At 35.3% G+C, this 18,768-nt stretch overlaps 1 protein-coding gene across 1 annotated transcript; it reads right to left on the minus strand.

The window, feature by feature from the left end:
- Positions 1–832: 832 nt before the first annotated feature.
- On the minus strand, positions 833–1,980 carry LOC146899697 (uncharacterized). Its single transcript, XM_085736838.1, has 3 exons — positions 1,901–1,980; positions 1,277–1,496; positions 833–1,174 (listed from the first exon to the last, which is right to left on the minus strand). Exons 1-3 carry the CDS (start codon positions 1,978–1,980, stop codon positions 833–835), a joined length of 642 nt encoding a protein of 213 aa, XP_085592964.1.
- Between the last annotated feature and the right edge of the window lie 16,788 nt (positions 1,981–18,768).

Below are 18,768 nucleotides of genomic sequence, written 5' to 3' on the forward strand. Positions count from 1 at the left end.
TTGAACACAAAACAGGAGTTGCCAATGACTCTAACTGATCTTCTGGTTGTGATTCCTTGATCGGGATTCCCAATGATTCGATCTTGAAGATGATTCTTCTGGACTCTTATAGAGGGACCTTTGGTAGTGGACATCTGATCTTGCTCAGCTTCTTCGATTTCTTCTTTCTCAGGTTCAAATTCATTCACCTGGATAGGTGTATTTGTTTCCTGAGAAAATGTTCCAACATCAGGATCAACATCATGAACTTTTTCTTTAGGCACATAATCTATCACTACATTAATAGATTCCATCACAGTTTCAGTTCTGGAATTAAAAACTCTATAGGCTCTGCTGTTTGTGAAGTAACCAAGAAAAATTCCTTCATCACTATTACGATCCATCTTTCTTCTGTAGTCTCTATCAGACAAGATGTAGTACTTGCTACCAAACACATGGAAATATTTGACAGTAGATTTTCTTCCCTTCCATAACTCATATAGAGTTGTTGTGGTTCCAGCTCTTAGGGTAACTTTGTTGTGAATATGACATGTTGTGTTCATGGCTTCAGCCCAGAAACTATAAGGTAAGTGTTTTGCATGAAGCATGACTCTGGCAGATTCTTGGAGAGTTCTATTCTTTCTTTCCACAACACCATTTTGCTGAGGTGTTATAGGAGATGAGAATTCATGTTTGATTCCTTCACCTGAGCAATATTCATCAAATTTAGCATTCTCAAATTCAATTCCATGATCACTCCTAATTCTCATAATGCCACAATCCTTTTCTCTTTGCAGTTGTGTGCACAGATCTTTAAACACATCAAAAATGTCTAATTTTTCTCTAATAAAGTTCACTCAAGTGAATCTTGAGTAGTCATCAACAACCACAAGAACATATCTTTTTCCACCATGCTCTTAACTTGCATAGGTCCCATCAGATCCATGTGTAGAAGTTCAAGGACTTTAGAAGTTACTTGATGTTCCAACCTTGGATGAGACATCCTTGTCTGTTTGCCAATTTGACATTCACCACATATGCTGCCTTCAACAATCTTTAGATCAGGTAAACCTCTGATAGCTTCTGAAGATAAGGCTTTCTTCATCCCTTTTAGATGTAGATGACCCAACCTTTGATGCCACAATTTGATCTCTTCTTCTTTGCTCAAAATACAGGTTGAGATATATTCCTCTTCCTAAGATAGCCAAAGATAGCAATTGTCCTTGGACATTGTGCCTCTCATTAGTACTTCTCCTTTTTCATCCGAAATCTGGCATTCAGGTTTGGTGAAGTTTACTTGTAGTCCTAGATCACACAGCTGACTTATGCTAATTAAATTGGCAGTTAACCCTTTAACTAGCAACACATCATCAAGTTTTGGCAAACCATGTTTGACCAGGCTACCAATTCCTTCAATTTTTCCTTTGGCTCCATCACCAAAAGTAACATAGCTGGTAGCATAAGGTCTCACATCTTCTAGATATTTATCTACCCCAGTCATATGTCTTGAACAACCACTGTCAAAGTACCAGTCCTCTTTAGATTATGCTCTTAGAGATGTGTGAGCAATTAACCCAGTATTGATACTTCTGGAGGTCCATCTTTTCTTATATGGTTTCTGCTGATATTACTTTGACTCACCATGCAGCTTGAAGCAATATGGTCTAATATGGCCCTTCCCTTTACAGTGATAATAACCCCAAGGCTTTGGTTTCTTCTTGATCTATGAGTGCTGATGTTCCTTCAATTGTTCAAGCATTGGCTTGCTTTTAGCTGGATCATTAGTTCATGCAGTCATTATTCCAGCCTGCTCCTTTACATGCTCTAGTTATGAGTTCAATCTTGTTAACTCATCATTGAGTTCTGAGATTTGAGCTAGACTCTCAAACCTTTCATCCTGCAGTTGAGCAATCACTATTACCTGTTTCTCAACCCTTTGGGTTTTTCAGTGTTTATGGCAATCAGGTCATAGTAAGACATAGCAAGCTCATCATAAGTCATTTCCTCTTCACAAGACTATGTGCTTAACATAATTCTACCAGTTAAGGCATATACATGATTGGCTGATTCAATTTTCACTTCATCATCAGAGTCATCTTCATCTGACCATGAGACAACTAAACTTTTCTTCTGTTTCTTTAGAAAAGTAGCACATTATGTTCTGATGTGACCATATCCTTCACACTTATGACATTGAACACCCTTGTACTGAGAATTCTTCTCATCAGATCTTGTCATCTTCTCTTTACTTGGTTGATTATCAATGTTGGGTCTGATGTTCTGACCATTTGACCTAGACCCTCTGTCAAACTGTTTGAAGATCCTCTTGAACTGTCTCCCAATTAGTGCTAGTAACTCAGACATATCTTCATCATCTTCATGATTTCCTTGTGTCTTATTAGATTCGACACTAGATGCAAAAGCAATTCCCTTGCCCTTCTTGTCAGTCTTGTTGTTTACAATTATCTCAAAATTTTGCAAAGACCCTATTAATTCATCAGCATTCAAACTCGAGATATCTTGAGCCTCCTCAATATCAGTGACCTTCATGTCAAATCTCTTAGGTAGAGATCTGAGGATCTTTCTCACAAGTTTTTCATCAGAAATTTTCTCTCCAAGAGACTCAAAAAAATTTGCAATATCAAGAATATTTAAGTGATAGTCTTGAATGCTCTCATCTTCCAACATTTTTCAGATTCTCAAATTTAGTAGTAAGAAGTTGGATTTTAGCACTTTTTACCCTGGTAGTACCTTCATGTGCAGTTTTGAGAATCTCTCAAGCATCCTTAGCAACAGTACATTGTTTGATCAATCTGAACATGTTCTTGTCTACACCATTGAACGGAGCATTCAATGCTTGGAATTTCCAGGAGCCAATTCATCTTCATCAGCAGTCCGTTCTTCTTCTGGTTTCTAAACATTTGTCCTGTTACCATCAGCATCAAGTGTCACAGGATGTTACCAACATTTTAGAACTGCCTTCCAGGTTTTGCTGTAAATGGATTTGAGAAAAGCACTGATAAGTGCTAGAAAGTGTTAAATCCATGATGTGTTTTAAGCACTTTTCATTACTTGTTTCACAAGTTATTTGAGGAAAAGCCATGAAATAGTAAGAAAATGCCTTATTATGCTTTTTATATCTTACTTAACCCATTTGTGCAGAAAATAAGTGATCAAGACTTGAACAAATGAAAGAAACACAAAAAGGAGCAAAAACAAGCAATCTGTAGCCATGGCCACAACCTGTCGCCATAGCGGGAAATGACAAGAAAAAAAACCAATTTACTACTGCCTAAATGTCGCCATGGCCACATCCTGTCGCCATGGCAACAAATGTCCTGCCCGGCAGGAAAAGGCGGTTTAAGGCAAGTGGTGATGTGGCAGAAACCCACTGGCAAAGAAAGTTGATGTCGTCGTGGCGACAAATGTCCTGCCAGGCCAGAATGTCAAATTGTGCAAAAAGTATAAAGGCACATTTCCTTCATTTCAGACATCATCCTATTACATTTATAGAGGGAGAATAGGGCGAAATTCTTCTGTTTTCATAGAGCAAGGGTGTTTGAGTGTGGATTCATCAAGATTCTTTGAGAAATCAAGTTCTTGGCATGGATCTTCATCTTTCTTTCCACTTTTGTAATGTTCTCATGACAATAATGAACGAAATCTCCTTAGTTGAGATTAGAGGTACTTGATTAAGTTGATAATGTAAACTTTTGATCTTTCAATATATGATTCTAGCAATTTACATGATATTGAAGTTATTCTTGCAATTCATTTCCTATCTTTGATTTAATTGTTATTGAAAATTACTTTTGAATATATGTTTAGAATATTCATCTATCAAAACAATGGTTCTAGACATGGAATCAATGTTTTGATAATCACACAAAGTATCGAGACTTAAAGCTTTCGGATCGTTTAATAGATGGAGAAATCGTCGATTAAACGATACGATCGACTATTGGATTGTTTAATAGTTTGGGAAATCAATGATAGAACAATACAATTGAGCGATACGTGATAATATCGATAAAATGCTAGAATCCATATATGTGATTATTAGGTTATGTTTGACGCTTAACCAAGGAACTCTAATTCCAACGTTTTTACGCCATATTACTCTCCGTTTTTATCTTTGCTATTTAGTTTCCCTCATTTTAAACAAACAACCAATCAAACTATAGCTTAGAATGATATCGATTGTTGAATAGCTTAGAATATCGCACCAGTCCCTGTGGAGACGATAACAGAAATACTTACTTTTGATACTACATCAAGCACTTATGTGTGATTTCCAGTAATCATGATTTGAGCCATTCAATAGTGGAGGTCTGTTTACAAATCCACCTTCCTTGTCCATAACGCTAGAATGAAACTTCTCTGAAGCTCACCCTAAAACAGGCAGGGTGCCTGCTCTGATGCCAATTGAAATTCTAGTGCAATTGTTTTAATATGTTCTGTAAGATGTTTCAACATTTATAATGTTCCGTTCAATGTTCCAACATCATGAAATAAACAGAAATAAAAAACAAGAAAATAAACGACAAGAAAGTAAAGAACACAATGAGTTTGTTGACCCAGTTCGGTGACATACACACCTACTTTTGGGGTTACCAAGGCAGGAAGGAAATCCACTAATGTAGTCCTTATTCTATAGCTCTCAGCAAACTCCTCGTTTACAATAAAGACCTAGGACCTACCTGTATTGATTTCAACCTAGGAACTCCTAGATCTGAGATCCCATCTCACTATCCTACAGTCAACCACAACCCCTGTGATTATCAGACTTTAAACAACAGACACAAAGTTGAAGTTACCTTCAAACACGACTACACCTTGCTTAAAAGCTTTGGTGTATCACAACTGAGTATCAAATTCAACACACAGTCCTTAACATGTATCACAAACGACACAAGAAAGACTCGCAATAAAGGTACTAAACATGCATCAACATGATACAAGAATAGAACACATCTAGACTCAAAACCCTAAAAATCTAAGCTTTTTAGAATGACTGCTTGAATAATCATTAGGTCTTGAAATCTCCCTTATATACTGAAGCAGCTCGAGTCAAATACTTTAGTTGAGCTTCAAAACAAAACAAATCGTCCAGTTGATCTGCAAAACAAGAATCAGAGATAAATATGGAAAGTCCTAAAATGTCGGAACATCTTTACGATCGTTCCAAAACAACTTCAAATATTTGCTAAAATATAAACACAACTTTAGGAATATTCCACATCTGATTCTGGAAAGATATGCGCGTTGCTTGGTCAATAAGATAAGGAAATATTATTTCCTTAAACAATAAAGGCATGAACCCAGGCACATTGAACCGTGCTAGGATGTTGGAACATCGTATCCAACATCTTACAGAGATGCCTAAACACATGTTGGAACATTGGTTCCAACAACACAAACAAGGATATTTGTTTTAGCAATAATGCAGGCAACACAAATACCCAACACAAACTCACATAATGATCTTGAATAGGTCAACATCAAACCGTGTGTATTACTCTTGAACACATATGGATACTGACATCATCCAATTAATCAGACAAAATGGTGGGTAAAGGTTTGAAGTTATTCAAACTTTATTAGCTACATAGACACCTCACTTAAATATTTGTGCATATATGTGCTAGACCAAGTGGCAACCTGATTGCAATGTATCAGATAAAGTTTTCCACTCAATTCCCTGCGCTTATTCAGCCACGATTGCACCATGATTCTTTAATTTCATATCACCATTATTTTAAAGAGAAATTAATATGATTTCTTTTCTCGAGCACTTTGAAACTGTAATCTTGTTAGTTCTGTTTGAGATGAAATTGTAGTTTATGTACAATTGAACTTGTTCCAATATTCCTAACTAAATTTAGCAAATACCAAAATTATTAGGTTGAATATCCTCCGTGGTGTCCGGGTTCAAATGTGCAAGTTTCATATGATATTTGTCACTATACGTTACTTAGTTGTCTTCTAATGAATTGTTTGTTTGTTGCGAAGTAATTCTTATCTTTTGTTAGATGATCGAAACAATTGATACTGTATGCCTTTAAATTCTACAAACATACAACCTAAAATCAATTTTCTCACAAATCACAATACAGCATGGTATTGAAACCTAAACCCTAAAACCAATACCCACGATACATGTACTTTCACCCCTACAAATCTTCGAAAATTCAAATTTTACCCTGTTTGCTATTTAACCTTTTGCACATTAATTTTTCACCCTCGCTTTCAACATTTCTTATTCAAGTTCACCCCCACATGATATTCTTTCACGTATGTATGTCTGATTTATTCCTCCTATAATACGTTTACAAAAAAATTCCGAAACACTCATCTTTACTTGTCCAAAAGGTATTGTCATACCCCAATTTTTGACCTAAGACCCCACATTCAAACGCCGTTTGACCCTGATTAGTCTCTGACTTTTCAGAGAAAAATTCGGCATAAAGGTATCTTAAAATACCTCATGTTTGGTTCCGAGTCGGGCCCTCCTCTCTCTTTATATTTTTATATTTTTAGTTTTCTTTAGTTTTTTATTATTTGTTAATTACTCTTTAATTTCCATCTTTTATTTAATTTTATAATTTTAATTTTTATTTCTAATTTTTATTTTATCTTTTAATTAGTCATTTTTCATATTTTTATTTTGGTCACTTTTATTTTATTGTCCAAGTCAAAAAAAAAAACAAAGTGTCAATAGGTCCAAAAATAAAATGTTCAAGGTCCAAAAAAAAAATTTCAAGTCAAGTGTCAACTTTAACATTCCTTTCTCAAAATTCACCATAATTGTCCATCAAAAACCATTAAACCACTTTTCCATTTTCATCAAACTCCTCACCTATAAATAGAGCCATCATTCCACACTTCAAACACACACAAAAAGTTCTTGAGTTGTCAAAGAACTTTTCTCTCTTCTCCCTCATTTAGCTTGTGTTGACGAGCTATTCTTTTCTCTCCCTCTTTTTCTGTCCCTTTGGAATTTTGTCCCTTCGGTAATTTTGTCCCTTCGGTTGTCCCTTTCTTTTATTTTCTTGCATTTTATTTCTTTTTTAGCATTTTTTGCATTTCATTTTATTTCTATTTATTATTATTATTATTATTATTATCATTTTAATTATCGTCATTTATTTTCCAACAATTAGAATGTATCTAGGTTCAATGTAAACAATATAAATGAGAAAAGTGTGTGTGTGTCCTTTTATTTCTTTACCGCTTATATATATATATATATATATCCAAAAATGCAAAAAAATTAGATTAGGGATTTTGTGGTGATCCAACGTCACTACAAAAATCCATGTGCTTTTATTTTTATTGCTCCGTTAGTTTAATTTTCATTTATTATTCTAAAACAACAAAAACATTCAAATAATAAAAATCACAAAAATATTTTCGCAATAAACCTTGATTTTCAATCAAGTGATCGTTCTTTTTATTTTCTTTCTTAATCAAATTTGAAATCAATCTTAATTCTACTTTGAGTCCTTTTTTTTCGATATAAAAAATACAAACCAATTCTTATTTGCCACTTGGCTTTTTATTTTAAAACTTTTTCAAAACTAATAAAAAACACAAAACCAATCAAACGTCAATTTCTACCCCGAACTACGAGGTTTTGATCCCTTACGAGTACGTAGCCAAAGGACCTTGTCCTTCCAAATCAATAAAAAATGTAAATAAAAATGTTTCTTTTCTTTTTATCACTTTAATTTCTTCTTTTAAAAATCAAGCAAGTTTAAGCACAAAAAGTTAAATAAAATCAAGAGGATCTCGTAGAGTACTACGAACATAAAGGGTGTTAATACCGTCCCTTTATGTAACCAACCCCCGAACCCTTAATCTTTTCAATATATGGGTAATTTGAACTTTTTCCTCCTTTTCTTAAAAAATTAAAAGTTCAGTCGTGAAATAAAATAGTGAGTCAAACGCTAACCAAATAGCGATGATCTCCAAAAATGACGCGACAGGTATGTCGAAAAACTCTACACATCCTTTCCAAAAATAGTTATCATATAAATATATAGTAATGTAGGTTCCTGCTTATCCAAGCATAAGTCATGTGTGATGAAGCACCTACAGGAGCACTGGTGATCACAAAAAAAAGTGATTGATGTTTACCTTATTCATTAGGTTCTTTCTCTTCACTCACAGGCACACACATCGACTACAACAGACAATAATTACCAAAACTTGTCTAATTTATGAAAACAATCTTTAAGCCTACAATTATGAAGTCAATAGTACAACATGTAATCAAAGAACGATTCCGATTCCGATTCCGGGAACCCAAAACAGGACGTGAATCCAACATAACCATAGGGCTAAACAATTCTAGTAACCTAGAAAACCTTGGAATACCCAGAAAACCTCAATCAAAGATCTACTGAGACAACAAACACAACCATATAGAGATACGATTAACAATAACATTCCGGTTGATGCCTGCAAAATAAAAACCAAATTGAATGTATTGCGCAAAAAAGGGTTCGGAAATGCTTACCGTTTGTTGTACGAAAGTTTTCCAGAAGAAGGTCCAGGGTGAATGTTTGTTGTGCGTTTTCCGGAAAAGGGAGGGTGAACAAAGAGTAATTTAGGGTAAAGTTGGAAATTTTCCTGTATTTTATCACAAACAATAAATAAATAAAAATTGGGCTGGTATTGGGTTTGAATGTGTTTCACAAATGTAGAAATTGGGTGGTTAATTTGCAACACACTTTGCATGAGGGTAATGCAGCAACTGACTTTCTAGTAACAATCACATAAGTATTTTAGTTAATTTTTCATTCACATTGTTGTTTATGCATTGAACACAAAACTGAACATACGGAAACAGAACCATAGGTAACTTAACACCAACGTATTCATATTCATATAAAAAAAAAGACAAATATGAACACCAGTACAAACAATAGTGTTTTTTTCTCTTTCTAAAAAACCGATGAAGGAAGATGGAAAGAAGGGGGGAACCTCCGTTTTAGGAGTGAAGAATGAAGATGATGTTGCGCACCTTCGTGTATGTTTTGAAAGAGAAGAATGTGCATTTCACGTCGCTCTGGAGACGGAGGATGATTCTTCGTCAGAGTTGTTAAGGTTCAAACCGAAACTTGAAGGAGAGAGGAATGCTGTGTTTTCCGTTTTTCCCTCTTCAGCGGAGCATTATGCAGCTGCACGAATCAAGAGGTAACCCTAAACGGAGATGAGGAGACACCGAGGGGGATTTATATGGTTGGAATTCGAGGGAGATGGCCGGAATTGGTGTCATCGATGATAAAAGTTTTAGGGTTTAGCCAAGGATCATAAGATACAAATTGTAGTATATCATCACTAATAAAGAAGGAATAAGAAATTGTGTACCTTGTATGTTTAGGTTCATGAATGACAGCCATAAAGTTATGAGAGGGATAACTACCCTCATTCCGTTTAGCAGCAGAATGTTCAGAATGGTCAACAGTGTTTAACCGTCTGATGGGATGACGTTTAAATAGCTAAACGACTGAGGGCAGGGACCTCTCATTGGGCTTAGCTAAATGGTCCAACCCATCACGGTCCATTTAGAAAAGAATAACCCAATCACACATATTCATCAACTAATTAGTGCTCAACACAATAGACCATAATTTATATTATAATATTAACTTATTACTGTCAATCCATAATTGATTAATTAAATAATTAATCCAACATTCTCCCACTTGGATGACAATACTCAATTACTAAAAGAATATAAAATTTCACTTGTCATAAAGAATTTAACTTTTAAAATTATATGTATGGTCAAAGCACTAATCATTCAAAAGAGAAGTAGGCTTTAATACTGCATAAATTGAATCCGATAGGGAAAACAAATCATACAGGTCAAAGACTCACTTGTCTAACAAATGATGAATTTATAGTGACAGGTTTGAATTAAAAAGAATGTGTCATTAAAGAATGACCCAAGCATTTTAAAAAATGCTATAACAAACTCCCACACTAACCAAAAATATCATAGACTTAATCAAATCATTATGAGTTACAACACTCATTTATATAAGTTTGTGGTTAGTGGTTCTGCCAATGAGTTTTCAATTCTATAAAAATCATATATCCACATAGATATAAGAATAATAGTTACTTATAGGGATAACCTATAAAGAGAGAGTAATTACATTTAGTCAAAATCGATAAATGTTCTACAATATTCAATTAATCCACGTTTTAGAAAGAATGTGACTATGAAAATCCATAAAGAAATAGGAAATTCAAGAATCTCCAAAATGGATTAACATAGACAGTTTAAAGAAAAACGAGATGTGGATTAATGTGGCCACTAAAATGTCAATAATGAACAAACATTTATGATTATCTCATATTATAAGTACTACAAGAACACAATATCATACTCGATAGGAGTATTGATATTATACATTGTACTTATTATTTATGACCTCATAAAATGAGGAATGTTGGTAAAAGAGAAGCACAATATATATTTGCATGATAAGAAGTTATTGTGCATATTTCAACAAAATTGACTTAAGCATCCAATTATGTTGCTTATTGAGATTAAAATAATTTTAATATATTTCTCAATATAATAGAATGAGACTAAAGTTTAAAGTCTTTTAAGCTATGCCATATTTTATAGTGTGCACAAGAGTATATGGCAATGACAAGAATTTTAAATTGTATGTATATAATATTGTGTACACATTTATCTTGATCTCACATATATATAAACAAGAGTGAGATTTCTCATCTGAGCTCAAAGTATATAGTGTTGTGTATATACTCCCACTGATCCCACATCTATATAAACAAGAGTAGGTGGGATTCTCATTAGTGATCACTGATATATAGAAATATTTTAATAATGTAATATTCAACAGTGGGATACTTGATTACTAGTGCAAGATTATTAACATAAGTGGTTATATAATTTTAACTAATAGAGTTTCATGAACTCAACCACATAATTTGCACATGAGTATAGCAGAATTATTAAGACAAGTGGTAACTCAATGATAGTATAAAACTCAATGAATACATATTCTATTAATGGCAGATATTATCAAGAATTGAGTTTCGTAGTTAACCACATATTCTACTTTTAGAATTAAGGAGATTGTAAATTTTCATTTAAGAATTTTATAACTCAAAATCTCCTTTTCACAATTAAAATTTCAAAAAATTTTAAAATATAGTAACCTTTATATTATAGAGTATGATGATTATATAAAATGTTTATCATCAGATGAGTGAGATAAGTCTCTAATATTATAAAATAGGATATGATACTCTATTCAAAATTTTAGTAACTCACTCAAAACTCAAATGCTACAATTATAATTACATGTTTGAGAAAAGATTAGGTTACACGTAGCGGAAATACATGAGACTTATATTTTATCATTATTGAGGATATAAGAGAAAATAGTCATAAGCTTCTACAAATATTAAAGAATAGCAATAATATAAAATATGTCAAAATATAGTAAAATTAAATATCCCAAATGTACCATTTATAATTATTTAGAATAGTGGTTTAAATAAATTTTTCTCAATGGAGTTGTTAAGAATTTTGGGATTTTGACACATTGCTTTTACAAAATGAGTTTACAATAATATAAAAGGATATGGAAGTGTATAATAATTTATGAGAAAATAATATAATTAATATCCTCAATACAAGTCTCTACAATAATTTATATCTAGAGTTTTGAAACAAATAATATATTTGTTTATGAGATATAGTTAATTGATATGTAGAATTTTCCTCGCTTGTTGAAGAATTATATGTTCTCCACTTGGTGAAGAATGATAGTTAAATTAATAAGGTATTTTTCTTAACCACAAAAGGATGATTATGTTAAGTAATGTCATACCGATAGGGTATGTGAAGGTGAGAAAAACACAAGAAGGGGGGTTGAATTGTGTTTTAGAAAAATTCTTCGTTTCTCCTAAAAACTGAACACACTGATCAGAAGCTAAGCGAGACAGCTTCTGAAGTGATAATCAGAATCTAAATGCAGCGGAATAAAACAGAGAGAGAGAGAAGAAGAACGACACAAAGCAATTATACTGGTTCCTTCCACAATCCGGAAGTAGTCCAGTCCCCCTTGCACTTCCAAGGAGATTTCACTATGAGTAATATCTGATTACAAATGCTCAAGCACACAAGCAAGAGACTTCCAAAGCTCAAGCACACAAGCAAGAGACTTCCTTTGCTCAAGAACACAATCAAGAGACTTCCTGCTCAAGCACAACTGCAAGAGACTTCCTAACTAAACAAAATTACACAGAAAATTGTTTAAGGTTGAACACTTGATATACAATCAGAGGTGCTCACAATACAAATCAGATACAGACTCAATGGACTTAAGAATTTCTAAGATATGACTTTGAGACACAAAAATTCTAAGTGAATGCAGAACAATTTCAGCAGAGGTTTGGTACTTGTGAAAATCTTGTGAGTCTTTCGTTCAGCGTTCTTGCATTACCGAAACTCTAATTCTTCACTCCTTTATATAGAGGTGTGAAAGAGACGTTGTGAAATTGCCAGCACACCAAAGAGTCGTTGTTGAAGCTTGATCTTTCACCAATGATCTTTTGCCTGATTTGGTTGTTGTCCTATGAAGAACAAATTTGAAATCCATTCCTTATCCAAAGGAACATCTATGCAGGCGAAGCTGTATTCTGGAGCTGTTTTCTTGTCTTGTAGCGTGGACACAAAACAGAGTAGTGGAGAACGTGGTTGTACAATTCGTACAAAGTACAATGTCAACGCTTTCGTCCAAATTGCAAGCACAAGCCTTCAAACACCTTTGAAATGACCGTTGCAAAACTCCACTAATCCTTCGTTTGTGTTTTCGAATCCAATAGACAGCTTTTGCATTGATAATTCTTCAATTCTTGAATCTTTTGTAAAACCAGTTGAGATTCAGCTTCTGGTGAAATAGCTTCTGATGAGGCAGCTTCTGATGATGCAGCTTCTGATGATATGACTTCTGCAGCTTCTGGTGACGCAGCTTCTGATGATGTGGCTTCTGGACCTCTTGTCTTCAGAAGCACTATTCTTCAGGAGCAGCTTACTTCAGGAGCGCTATTTCTTCAGGAGCAGCTTGACTTCAGGAGCGCTTTGCCTTCAGAATCATCTAAGCTTCATTTCCTTTGCTCTTTATTTGCTCATTCAGAACCAATGATGATGTAACTTTATAATTATGGTCCTGTACACTTGAACAAATATTAGCTAGTCCAATTTACAATTTTTAATACCTTGTTATCATCAAAACTTTTTAAGGTTCATTGTTAAACACATTTTGTTCCAACAATCTCCCCCTTTTTGATGATGACAAACAAAAGTATTTAAAATTGATCAATTGTTGTTAATCTAATTAACAAGTTGACTTTGGGGTTCTGAGGTTTGTAAGCTCAGAATCTGAGGTTTGTAAGCTCAAACTCCCCCTGAGTCTGATAGTCTTTAAGGTGAGGTTTGTAAGCTCCCCCTAAGTTCTATCCAGGTTAATTAAATTCATTTTTCGCACAATAAAAAATATCAGAGCTTAAAAACAAAATTGAATCATTGAAAGAATTAACTTATAGATAAGAAGAATGGTTCAATTAATTTTACTTGAATTTTGATACTTCTTCGTTCGTTCATAGCTTATACCAATAAGGTAAAAAAAATGATAGAAGTTTTTCAAAAATTTCAAATGCCATTAATGGGGCTCAGAGCCTTTAAATACTTGTCACATATACTCCCCCTTTTGTCATTATCAAAAAAAAAGGTAAAAAAATAAGCATAAAAGACAAAAAGATTTGAGAAAAACTCAAACAAAAGAGAGTATACAAGAAATTAATCAGATCAAAAATATATGAACATGAATATCTAAAAAATCAGAAGCAGCTAAACAGTCAGAAGCAGTAAGCATTCAGAAGCATAGAAAAGTAAAACAAGATGGTTTCAGAAACAAGGACTAAGAATTTAAAACAAACAACAAACAAAAGATAACACTAAGGTGTGCAACTAAGGGTTGGTTTGTTGTTGTTTCTTCATCTCCTCCATTTCTTCAATTTTCTTCTGCAACATTTCTTCAAGCTGTTGTTGCCTCTGGAGAAGAGCTTGTTCCCTTTCTCTGGCTTCTTGCTGCTGCTGTGCCATCTGTTTCTTCAGAAGCTTACACAACCTGGCTTCTCTGGTCAAGTAGTCCGTTTCTGAGAAGAAAGGCTGGTTTGCCAGGAGCAGTGTAGAACTTCTTACTCTGAGACTCTGATTCAGATGCTCCATTAACTTCCTGACAGAAGCTTCCTTGCTTCTGATGCACTTAGCCCTTAAGCTTTCAATTAGCTCAGTTGCCCGGTTCTGAAGTGATGCCCAGGAGTCTTCATATGCACTTGTGAGATCAATTGTCCTTCGTTGATCCACAAGATTATGCAATTGACTAAGGATTGTCAGAAGCTCAGAAGTAATATATCCAGATTCCAGGATGTTTGAGGGTGGTTGTTCAAGGATTTCAAGATCAGAATCACTGATTTCCAAATCTTGAACAGGGTTAGGAACTGGAATGGTAAAGTGTGTTTGTGTGTTTGAAGATGAAGGCTGGACAGAGGCAATGTGAGTGGTAGTGGTTGAGGCTTGAACATTGACTAGAGAGATGTCAACATCCATGGGAGTTGGTTCTGGGGAGTGTTCAGGTAAAGGTTGAAATTCAGTTTCAGTTGGTGGTTGTTGTGGTGAAGTTGATGTATGAGTGTTGAGTTGGGGGTCAATGGTAGCTGTTGGTGATTGTGGGGGTGTTGTGGGTTTATGTGGTTCAGGTGTTTGTTGATGGGGGTTTTCTGAAACAACATTTTCAGAAGCAGCTGCTTCTGGAGTTGCTTCAGAGGCCTTTTCTGAAGTAGATTTGTCTAAAGGTAACTCACCTGAGTAGTGGAGAGCAAGACTGTCTAAGACAGAAGTGTCTTCTTCTTGCTCAGTTGCTTGTGGTGAAAGGGGTGAAATGGGGAGAGAGGTGACTGGAATCTGAATTACCTGATCTGCAGGGCCAGCTTCAGAAGTGATCTTTTGTGGATCAGCAGCTTGAGGAACTACTTCTGAAGTTCCCTCTTCCGGAGCATTTTCAAAAATGAGCATCATATCGTCTTCCTCATTGTCTTCAGTAGGCTTACCAGCAATGGCTCTTACTTCAGCCAATTTATCTTTGTAGAACCTATCACAATCTTCCAATCCCAAGGCCTTGAGCTTTTCATCTCTTTGATGAATGTATTGTGCTTTTTGTTCCTTTCTGTCTGATATAAGATCAGAAGCACGTTCATCTGCCATCCTTTTCCTTATTGGAGTCATCTCAACCATAGGACTCACAAGTTGAAGGGGAGCCTTCTTCTTCTTCAGCTTGGGATCAGCCTCTTCTTTCTCCATTTCTTCAAGAGCTTCCTCCAGCTGCTCTTGGGTGATTACCAAATCTGCCTTACATTTTCTTCTTTTCTGAGGAATAGAGGCAGCACCAACCTTCTGCATCTTTCCTTTTTCCTTGATAGAAACAGGTTTAGCAGCTTCTGACTCAGTACTAGTTCTGGCCTTCTTTCCTTTAGTAGGAGCAGCATCAAATTCAGAACTAGTTCTGGCCCTTTTCCCTTTAGGTGCATCAGAAACAGCAGCTTCTGACACAACAACTGCTTTGGCCTTCTTGCCTTTCCCTTTAGCAAGAGCAGCTTCCTCCTGAGACCTCGCATCTTCCTCCAAGACGTACTCAGCTACTGATTGAACTAGGAAATCAGAGTCACTTTCCTTAAAGATGGGAGGAAAGTCCCTGATTATCTCAGTTTCAGCAGTTGTCATCTCTAACCACTTTTCATCTTTAGGGGCTTCTTTGATGAACTTCATAGAGCATAAGCTCCTGCTACTGATAGTCCTTTCAGCAGTAGAGACTTCGAAACATCTATCAGAAGCACTCCTTGTCCTTTTTAAGAACTCCAGCACCCTTCCTTGATAAAAGATTTCAGACAGCAATCTTCCATAGGGTACTTGTTTTCTTCCTCTGATAGTGCTTTCATTTATGGCCCAGCAGAGATGATCCATTACATATCTTGGGAAGTTTATCTTTTCCAGAATAGCCATGAAGTAAATTGCTAGCTTCTGTTGATTGTTGGGTTGGTCAGATCCTCCTGCTCTTTGAAAGAAGCAATCATTACTGAATTTCACCAACATCCTGTTGTGAATCTCCATTTCAGAAGGCTTTGCATCTTTCTTCCCACCCAAAAGAGTGTTGTAGTAACCTTGTAGCAGGACATCTTCCTTCCTGACTATTTCTTGGAATCTTCCCTCTGCATCCATCCTACAAGCTTTAGCTATAACGTCCTCAGTGATGGTTATAGGAATGCCCATCACTTCAGACCTTATTTCTAAGCTATCAAATGATGTAGGATTCATATCCATGACCATTTTCCCTTTCTTTGACCCAGCTTGTTTGCTTACGACTTTTGCAGGCTTTTCATTGTACACTTCAGCCTTTAACCAAAAGTCCTTGACCAAGTTCACATATGTTGGCCCATTTAGCATCTTGAAATACTCAGACAGCATCTGAGTCTCTATCAATCCTTCCATGTTTACTTCATACTTCTTGAGTGAAGCAAAATCCACCGGTGACTCTACTTGAACTATTAAGGATTCCCATGGAATATCCATAGTTTTCTCTTTGTAGATGGACCCAGATTCTGATACGCTTTGCTTGTTTGATGTAGATTCTGAAACTTTTGAACTTGATGATGCCATTTGATGATTGACGAAGACTTGAAGAAGATGAAGATTTTAGGGTTCTAAGGTTGAGAGAATGCGCTTACTTCGCAAGAGGTTTGAGAGCAAATGTGTTTGTTGTGAGTGAGTAGTGTGTGAATTGACAAAGTGTTAAAAGTAAAACGATTGCAATTCAAAAGAGACAAACAAACATAACATTAATGACAAAAATTGGGGGCGCGTGAAAAGTACTTTCAAAGCTATTAAATCATCATTGCCCTTTTAGTTATACACCAACACATACAGGCCACGTAAGAAGTTCACAGAGTAACTACCAAGTTAGTGGGCCAGAAGTTACTTTTTAAAAGGTAACTTCCAAGGTTTCCACTAATTCAACTATTCAGAAGCAACAAATCCAGCTTCTGGACTTCAGATGCTGACGTCATCATCAGAAGCGAGTTTTCCTCAGAACCTCAATAAAGAGCTTCTGATGGACTACCGCTTCTGAACTAACTTCAGAACCTAAAATCCTATTCAGGAGCAAGCAAGCATTTAATCAGATACAAAGTGCATGTTCAAATTTTTCTTTATAAAATCAAATCTTTCAACAGTTAAAGGCTTAGTAAATATATCAGCCCATTGATTTTCAGTATCAATGAATTGTATATCTAAAATTCCTTTTTGAACATAATCTCTGATAAAATGGTGTTTGATTTCAATGTGCTTCGCTCTTGAATGCAAAATTGGATTTTTAGACAAACAAATAGCAGCAGTATTATCACAATAAATGGGAATACTGTTAGCAGTTATCTGATAATCTTCCAACTGATGTTTCATCCAAAGTAGTTGTGTACAACAACTTGCAGCTGAAATGTATTCTGCTTCTGCTGTAGACATAGCAATAGTTGTTTGTCTTTTGCTAGCCCAGGATATAAGATTATCACCCAGAAATTGACAATTGCCACTGGTTGACTTTCTTTCAATCCTATCACCAGCATAATCAGCATCACAGAATCCAATTAGCTTATAATCTAAGGATTTCCTATAAAGGAGTCCAAGATTAGTTGTTCCTTTCAAATACCTGAAGATTCTCTTGACAGCAGTCATATGAGATTCTCTAGGATCTGATTGGAATCTTGCACACAAGCATACACTGAATAAAATATTTGGCCTAGATGCAGTAAGGTATAACAAAGAACCAATCATACCTCTATACAGCTTCTGATCTACTTTAGCTCCTTCATCTTCTTTGCTTAAGGTGCATGTAGGGTGCATTGGAGTGTTCATCACTTTACAATCTTCAAGTTTGAACTTCTTCAGAAGCTCCTTTGTGTACTTTGATTGATGAACATAGACTCCATCTTTGCATTGATTGATTTGAATGCCCAGGAAGAACTTCAGCTCTCCCATCATGCTCATTTCAAATTCATCCTGCATTAACTCAGAAAATTCCTTGCAAAGAGATGCATTAGTAGAACCAAATATTATATCATCAACATATATTTGCACAACAAGAATATCTTTCTCAAGGGTCCTTCTGAAGAGTGTAGTATCAACCTGTCCTCTTTTAAAATCATTTTTGATTAAGAAATTACTTAGTCTATCATACCAAGCTCTGGGAGCTTGTTTCAAGCCATATAGTGATTTCTTCAGTTTAAAAACATGGTCAGGATATTTAATATCCTCAAATCCAGGAGGTTGCTTGACATACACTTCTTCTTCTATGACACCATTTAGAAATGCACTCTTGACATCCATTTGATATAATATTATGCCATGATTAACTGCATAGGAAAGAAGTAACCTGATTGCTTCCAATCTTGCAACTGGAGCAAACGTTTCAGTGTAATCAATGCCTTCTTGTTGACTATACCCTTGTGCAACAAGCCTGGCTTTGTTTCTTGTTACTTCACCTTGCTCATTCAGCTTGTTTCTGAATACCCATTTTGTTCCAATAATGTTCTTGTGCTGAGGTTTGGGTACCAGATCCCACACATCATTTCTTTGAAATTGATTCAACTCTTCTTGCATAGCTAGGATCCATCCATCATCTGAAA

Source organism: Medicago sativa, chromosome 8, assembly GCF_051527215.1.
Source record: "Medicago sativa cultivar Bolivia chromosome 8, Bolivia_mono, whole genome shotgun sequence".
NCBI classification, from domain to species: domain Eukaryota; kingdom Viridiplantae; phylum Streptophyta; class Magnoliopsida; order Fabales; family Fabaceae; genus Medicago; species Medicago sativa.

Excerpts from the sequence above, each read along its gene's own strand:
- LOC146899697 (XM_085736838.1), bottom strand. The coding sequence starts at position 1,980 with ATGACTTATGATGAGCTTGCTATGTCTTACTATGACCTGATTGCCATA. Across the intron at positions 1,497-1,900 it reads CCCAAAGGGTTGAGAAACAG|TGGTTGTTCAAGACATATGA; the intron begins GTAATAGTGATT and ends GTACTTTGACAG. Across the intron at positions 1,175-1,276 it reads TGTGTGATCTAGGACTACAA|GAAGAGGAATATATCTCAAC; the intron begins GTAAACTTCACC and ends TGGCTATCTTAG.